At 34.5% G+C, this 8,049-nt stretch overlaps 1 protein-coding gene across 1 annotated transcript in view; it reads left to right on the forward strand.

Moving 5' to 3' along the window:
• Positions 1–484: 484 nt before the first annotated feature.
• MYO3A (myosin IIIA) overlaps positions 485–8,049 on the forward strand; it is a 360,696-nt gene continuing 353,131 nt past the window's right edge. The window contains exons 1-2 of the mRNA XM_007936415.2: positions 485–652; positions 3,346–3,480. Of these exons, the coding sequence (XP_007934606.1) occupies positions 485–652; positions 3,346–3,480 (303 nt within the window). The remainder of the gene's footprint in view (positions 653–3,345; positions 3,481–8,049) is intronic.

An 8,049-nucleotide genomic window follows, 5' to 3' on the forward strand; every position in this document is an offset into this window, starting at 1 on the left:
ATTCTAAAGGACTTTGTAGGTTGTTGTGTTAAGAAAACTGCATCCTAAAAGCTTTGTTGAGTTTTACGTAGAGAAGTGACAGAAGACACGATCACTTAAAAAGTGTGGGATTTGCTTTGATGGGGAAGTTGAATTTTATCATTTCTAAGACTCATTCTAAAGTTCTTTGATTTTAGCTGAGTTTAAAGAGATAAATAAGAATGATTTATATCTATGCCTCTTCTTTTAATTTGAAAAAGTATTAGTTACTAATAAGTTTATTTTAAACATAAAAATGAAGCCCTAGTTACAAAGCACTATCAAACTTACATAAATTAAAAATTTCTGTGACTGAAGTACTCTTGGTTATTGTGGTATATTTTCAGTCAAAGCAGTATAAATATTAGGTAGTTTTTCATGAAAATATTTATGTGTGATATAATATCCTCAATGAAATACAAATGAAACTCTATACTTTTTCTCTCCAGCAGTTTAAACCTTTGAGATGCTTCCATTACTTGGAAAAGAAATTATTTTTGATAACTTTCCTGATCCCTCTGATACATGGGAAATCACTGAAACAATTGGCAAAGGAACTTATGGGAAAGTTTTTAAAGTACTGAATAAGAAAAATGGCCAAAAAGCTGCAGTCAAAATTCTGGATCCAATTCATGTGAGTTCTATACTTTTTCCCTAATTAACTTTATCTGTGTTAATCCATTAAAAAGTCTGTAAGATCTTATCTTGATTTATTCCTCATAAGGTCATTCTAAAACAAGTTCTAATTTGAAAAAAAATAATGTATTTTTAAAAAAAAGGAAAGAAAATCTACTTGTGAGATTTTCCTGGTTTATATACTTGGAAGGAAGATGGGGCAATCTACTTCCGTAGTGATACTGCCTCGGAAACCCAAGGAGGGGTCACTGAGTCGGGGCCAACTCGATGGCACACAAAAACAACAACAACAACATATTTAACATATAATAGGGCTCAGTAAGTGCTTGATAAATGAGTACATAAATACATAAACACATAAATAAATACAACTCTTAATAGCCCAAGGGTTGATTGATTATCATTCTAGATTTCATAATATTGTAAGAATACAGATTCATGGGTGTCGAAGTAACAATGTCATCTTGACACAGTTTCCCTTCTTGCTGAATTTATTTAGGCTTCAGGCAGAATTCTTTTTAAGCCAAACCAGAAAAATTTTTCAAAAATTAAATTCCTTTCAGAGAAATGAAATCCATTTTCAGGTTTGCATAAATGTTTCCAAAGTAGAAATGGTATTGATTTACAATCAGAGTGTGGTTCCTTGTTGTGGAGAATTGAATTTCATGTTCAGTCTCCCTGGGCTCTGTTTAAGTGAGACCCCAGTGGAGTCTCCCTGTTGCTTTGTTTGGGTAGCAGTTGTGATATGAGAACCTACCTGATACTTTATTTTTCTTAAAAGCACATAAACAATGTCCTTTATTGACTGCTAACCAGAAGGCTGGTGGTTCAAACCCACCAGCCACTCCTTGGAAGGAAGGTTGGGCAATCTCCTTCTGTAGAGATACCACCTCAGAAACCCAAGGAGGGGTTGCTATGAGTCAGATCCAACTCGACAACACATAACAACAAGAACAACAACAACAAGGCATTTGACTGCCAACCAGAAAGCTGGTGGTTCAAACTCACCAGCCACTCCTTGGAAGGAAGATTGGGCAATCTACTTTTGTAGAGATACCGCCTCAGAAACTCAAGGAGGGGTTGCTATGAGCTGAATCAACTCAACAGCAGTGAATTTGGTTTTTGGTTTTTGTATTATTTTGGGGGATTTATTTTATAGCAATAAATTAGGTATGATGGAGGAAAGAAAAATGAGAAGCAATATGCTTAGGCTTACTTGATGCTGAATGTCATCACCTTCCTCTGCTGGACCATTTTAAATGTGAGAAGAGACACACAAGTTAGAGGTTGCCAAAGTGACTGTACCATTTAGGTCTAGTCTTTCCTTTTGGAATTAGGATTCATGGAGGCAAGAGGGAAGGCTCTAGTCTGATCCCAGTGCCAGGTCCCATAATCAGAATGTCTCTCCCATTCCCCTGAATCTCAGTGGACAAGAAAATATGGGTTATGAATGCATGTAACCAATCTTCTTTTATAACTTACTCTTGAATGGAATACCATAAATCTCAAAAATCATGTTCTGTAGTATTGTTTTAATGAAAGACATTTGTTTCATAACTATAGCATTAAATTTGTTCTTTTGCTGCTTTTATTCTTGTAATAGTACATATATGTTTTACTAAGAATATTTGTTTACTATTCATTCATCATGTCACAAGTCAAATAAGAAAAGATTTATAACCGAGAGATTATAATCTTAATAAAATAAATTTAAATGCAGCTAAGCATTTCACAGAGTAACATCTTCTTTTCTTTTTTTTTAAAGAGCCTTACTATTTTTGATTTTGAACTAGTGATATTCAAAGAGAGGGGTGAAATGACAGGAGTAGAAGTCAGTGGATGTGGCTTCTATCCTTTGTTTTTCACGAACTCTGTGATTCTTTAATTTATCCAAGCTTATAATTTTCTTCCTTTAAAATTGAAGCACTGCTCTAAAATTCTTCCTAGCTTTGTGATTCCATCTTTCTGTATTAAAACAACTTAGACATGAGATGTCACTGTAAGAGGAATATTAATAAAACTTTTTCTTATTTATTGTTCTGTGAGTTGTTTCATATATATGTGGCTTTTCTTGAGACATTACTAAGTGGCTGTATTGCATTTTAAAAGACTAGATAGCCGTCTGTTCTACCTCTGGTGAATGGACTTTTAGCTAACTAATGGTCCTATGTCATTTTATGTAATTTAACTCTATCTCACTTTTTTTTTTTTTGAGAAGTCAGAATTTATTGCATGTATAACTAGTTCTTGAAAACTTCCAAAAACCTAGTATTTCAAGAAAACAAAATGAACAACCTTATTGACCATGAAAGTTTCCATTTCCAGTCAATGACTTGGCCACTATAACTAAGTGAAGGCGGCTACAAAGAAATCAAAACCATCTGGGGTGGTTCTCCGTTCCATATAAATTTCTCTTAATTGAATGTAGAAATAAACTTATGATATCCATTTGTTTATGCCTTTTACATTCAATGAAATTAACGTAATTTGACATGCATTTGATTAGCACAAAAATCTCCATCTCTCCCTTTAAACAGTGTAATGTGAAATTTTAATACATAATACTGAGCACAGTAAAAATTATTATGACCTTGCTTTGAAAAAATTTCTTTATTTGGTAGTCTGTAAAAAGTGTCTTGACATTATTCACATTTTTCTCACAGTTCTCTTTTTATGACTTTTTAAAACTAGGATATCGATGAAGAGATTGAAGCAGAGTATAACATCTTAAAAACACTCTCTGACCACCCTAATGTGGTCAGATTCTATGGGATGTACTATAAGAAAGATAAAGTAAATGGAGATAAGCTGTGGTTGGTTCTTGAGGTAAGTGTTTCACTATTATTTGTATGGATAGAAATTTGCAAAATGGGATTAATATTTATGTAACATAATTCCTGAAGCGACCATGTATCTGTTAGAATTTATAGAATTTGCCACCAAGTTGATTCTGACTCTGGATCGGTTTGGGCCTCCAACTTTTTAGTAGCCAAGCACATTAACTGTTTGCAACACCCAGAGACTCTGCTAGAATTTATAGACACCATAAAACAGTTCTTCTAGTATGCTCCTGACTGGTCACATCCTCAAAAGAGTACTGTCCCTAGTTCTGTCTGGCCTTCTCATCCTAAGATAAACATCAGGACATTAAAGAAAAGCTATAAAGATGATAAATGAGTAAAAGGAAATGATTCCACAATAAAAAACTGAAGAAACTGGGAATATTTTTTCCTGCAGACAAACATGCTGAAAAAGGACTTAATCATAATGTTGATTTATTCGTCTATAATTTGTTCAACCAACATGTGATTAAAGCTCTGTGCCAGGTGCTAGAATATAAGAGAAAATTGATATAAATGAGGCTTTTAGACAAAAATGATAAGCAGTGTTTTTTTTGGGGGGGGTCTTCACTGGATATTAATGGCTTAAACAACAGAACAAGGTATTACATATCTGAGAGAAGAACTCACTAAACATGATGTTGAATATTGAATAAGATTCTGATAGGAAGCCACAGAGTCTGTTTTTTCAAGTCCTAAGAGTAGATAGAGTTTTATGCATTTCGAGGATTTTCTCTAAGCCAGAGGTTCGAGGAGATAAATAAGGTAACTTTGAGTCCTAGAAGAATACAATGTTTCTGACTTTCACTGAGCATTATTATTCAAATGAGGTAACAATTTGTTCTTATAAAATCTATAAGAATTATTAAGAATTCCTCTTATCAAATTCAGGATTAATAAACACCTTTATTAAACCAACATAGCAACATACATTTATTTTGGTTTTCCTTATTTTATTAGCATTTGAATTTTTTCTTTTTTGAATGTACCATTGGTTTTCTTGTGGTGGCATAATAATCATCTATAAATTGTATTGTTTCCATACTTTAGAGTTTTTTCTCTGAGTCTTAAATGATTCAACAATAAAATTTAGAATAGCTGTATTTTTTAAAATTTAAATCATGTATTAAAATTTTTATTGATTTAAACTCAATTATCTAAGTAACAGAATATAAATTAGGAACTTAAATCAATTTGCCTTAAAATACTAGAGAATTTTAAAAAGTCTACTTCATGTCGTTTTGATGTTTTTGGGGGTATAATGCTGGCCAAATACTTAATGCAGTCTTGAGTAAAATCTTGCATCTTTATATCTTTCAAAACATTTTCAAAAATGCATTTTTTATGTATAACCATTGGTAGGTTAGTATTTAAGTAGAAAATAACGGATTCTGCCTTTTGTAGGCCTAAGTGGGCAAGGAATCCAGTTGTAAATCTCTGCCTAGAGGTTAAAAAGAAAGTGAATGAGATTGGTCATATTCTTTTATGCTTACCAAATTTTTATTCGTATTATATTGCCATTTCTTGGTATCATCACTTGGAATTAGGTGAGTGTTGGAGACTCTTAACATACTTACATGTTCTTTTGAAAGAGCAGAAAAGATTGATTAAAATAGTTGCAGAACTTTCAATACAAGTGAAGCAGCATCCTGACATAATGGATCAGTAAGGACTTAATGACTTCTTCACATTCTGTCCTTATATTTTATTATCAGAAGGTTGTATTGGAAATATCCCAAAATGACTTGAGAAAAAAGAATAAATGATCATATAATAATATGCCATCTTGGGAATTTGTTCTATCTGAACTTACAAAGTATGAAAAAAGCATAAAGAAAATGAGAAATTGGCAAACTGTATATTAGATAATTGATTTGCATATGTAAATTAGACTAATTAATATACACGTAAGTGGCTAAATGTACAATTACCTGATTTATAAACATGAATGGTGCAGGTGCTGCTTTAGAGGCACTTTTCAGAAAATTGGCTTGTGGCATCAATACTTTGTTCTGCAAAATGACTGCTAATTACACCTCTTATTGTAATAATGCCCAAGTAAATTATTTTCCACAAGGATACAAACAGAGAGGCTGCCGATGTTACACAGAGAATTGTGTGAACAGAGCTAGGCATCTAATGCAAATCAACTTTTAGAAGATGTGTATTGTTATTTTCTAGGTATTTGGCTGTTATAAATAAATATAAATAAGTTTACAGATGTGTCCTCGAGGGGGATGGCTGAGTAGTGAGGTACACTCTTCATCCGTCATCAGCCTGACATGTGAGGAGGGCTACTACTGGCCTACGTAAACTCCTGCGCTGTGATCACTCTTCACCATGAATAATTACTTCATGTTTCAACCCAGAATTGAAATCCTAAAAAGAACAATGTTTTCTCAGATCTTCTTGGGCAGTCTATTTTCTCCGTCTAGTATTTAGATTTTTAAATGATTTCTTTCACTTGTTAAAATTTCCACTTCCTATGCTTTTCTTTGTGTGTTTCTTTTTATTCTATAAATTTTTGAGCAAGTATGATTGATATACAAAACTCTGTTTAGGAATTACTTCCTTCTTAATTCTCTGTATGCTCATCTTCAGACTCTAAGTATTGCCCAGGTTGACTGAAATAGCACTAATTAATTGTTAGCTCTCTGAAATCCCAGTAACATACTCACAATGAAACTACCTAAGAGAAAGGGGCAAATGTTTCCTGTTGTGAAACAGGAAACAGATTTGTTCTTGCTATGGAATGTCTGTAGGTTTTATTCCCACTTAATATTTTAGGTTTGTCTAATGGTACAAGCATAAAGGGATAATAATATTTTTAAAAACGTATGCCTCATTTTGATATATTGTACTTAATATTCCTTTCTGCCTATTGGCGCCATATCTCTTCTCGGACCAGTGTAGTAAGACTCAGACCTCTTTTTTGCCTTCGTGGCTTCCTTTAATTCCTAGTGTCTGGTGTTGGGGTCAGTAAATGGGGAGTTAGGAGAGTGAGGGCTGAATTAAAACTGCTGCTAGTGATTTGATTTCAGCTCTTAGTGACCCTCTAGGACAGAGTAGGGAGCTCTGGTAGCATAGTGGCTAAAAGCACTTGACTGCTAACCAGAAGGCTGGCGGTTCAAACCCACCAGCCACTCCTCGGAAGGAAGGTTGGGCAATCCTACTTCCGTAGTGATACTGCCTCGGAAACCCAAGGAGGGGTCGCTATGAGTCGGGGCCGACTCTACGGCACATAACAACAACAACAACAAAGGACAGAGTAGAACTGCCCCATAGGGTTTCTAAGGCTTTAATCTTCATGGAGCTCTGGTAGCATAGTGCCAAAGCACTTGACTGCTAACCAGAAGGCTGGTGGTTCAAACCCACCAGCCACTCCTCGGAAGGAAGGTTGGGCAATCTACTTCCATAGTAATACTGCCTCGGCAACCCAAGGAGGGGTCACTATGAGTCGGGGCTGACTCGATGGCACATAACAACAACAATCTTCACTGCCACATCTTTCTCCTATGGAGTAGCTCGTGGGTTCAAACAGTAGCTGATGGGGCAGCCAAGCACTTAACCACTATCCCACCAGGTCATCTTGAGGGCCGCTTTAAGTTTCTACAATATGCTTGCTTCCTGAACTGGGGGACCAAAAAAAAAAAAAAAAACAGGACTAAGCATTTGTTACTGATGACAAACAGAAAGGGGGAAATTGAAAATTGAAATAACTGATTTTCCCATCGTTGGTTGGAATGAACAGCCACACATTAAGTTAGAAAGGAATCTAGTCTTCTCTTTTAGAGGCTCATGTTATAGTGTGCCTTCAGCCATGAGTTAGGACATCTTTCTGTCAAAAGACCCTTTCCTTCGTAATCCAATCTTAGCTATAATTGCTCCTTTCACAGTGGAGCTACAGGCTGCATTCTATTATTCATCTGAATTGGTTCTGATTTGTTCATTCCTAATAGTGACATTAGTTTCTCTCATTGCTTTCCAATTATAGCAATTTTTCTCTTTGAAATTATATCCCTTTCAAAAAATCAAAGACTTAAAATTATAGGTATCATTTGGAAGCACAGAAATTCAGTAAATAATCATAAAGCCTTTCAAATGCACATTTCAGGTCATCAGAGTGGTTTTCATAGACAAAAATTCTAGTTTTACCTAACATGAGTTACTGGTTATTCTGTTGTTGTTGTCATCTTATATGCAAAGCAATTTAATATTTACATTGTAACTTTTAAAATAATTTCTTTTTTGTTGTTGAAAATACACACCGCAAACAAACACCAATTCAACAATTTCTCCATGTACAATTCAGTGACACTGATTCCCTTCTTCAAGTTTTGCAACTGTTCTCATCCTTCTGATCATTCTGTTCTTATATTTACATCTGATAAAATAAAGCCTGTCCTGAAGAAAGGAAACATGGATGAGAGACAGAAGATGAATTAGAATGAGTTAGAATGAAGGAGTGGTTTCTATTTGTTAAACTATTAACCCTTTTCTGTTGTTGCCTTAGGAGCTATGGTAGCGTAGTGCCTTAGGCATTTGACTGCTAACC

This window comes from Orycteropus afer, unplaced genomic scaffold, assembly GCF_000298275.1.
Source record: "Orycteropus afer afer isolate SDZICR_OR568_19922 unplaced genomic scaffold, OryAfe1.0 scaffold00035, whole genome shotgun sequence".
In the NCBI taxonomy this organism is placed as follows: domain Eukaryota; kingdom Metazoa; phylum Chordata; class Mammalia; order Tubulidentata; family Orycteropodidae; genus Orycteropus; species Orycteropus afer.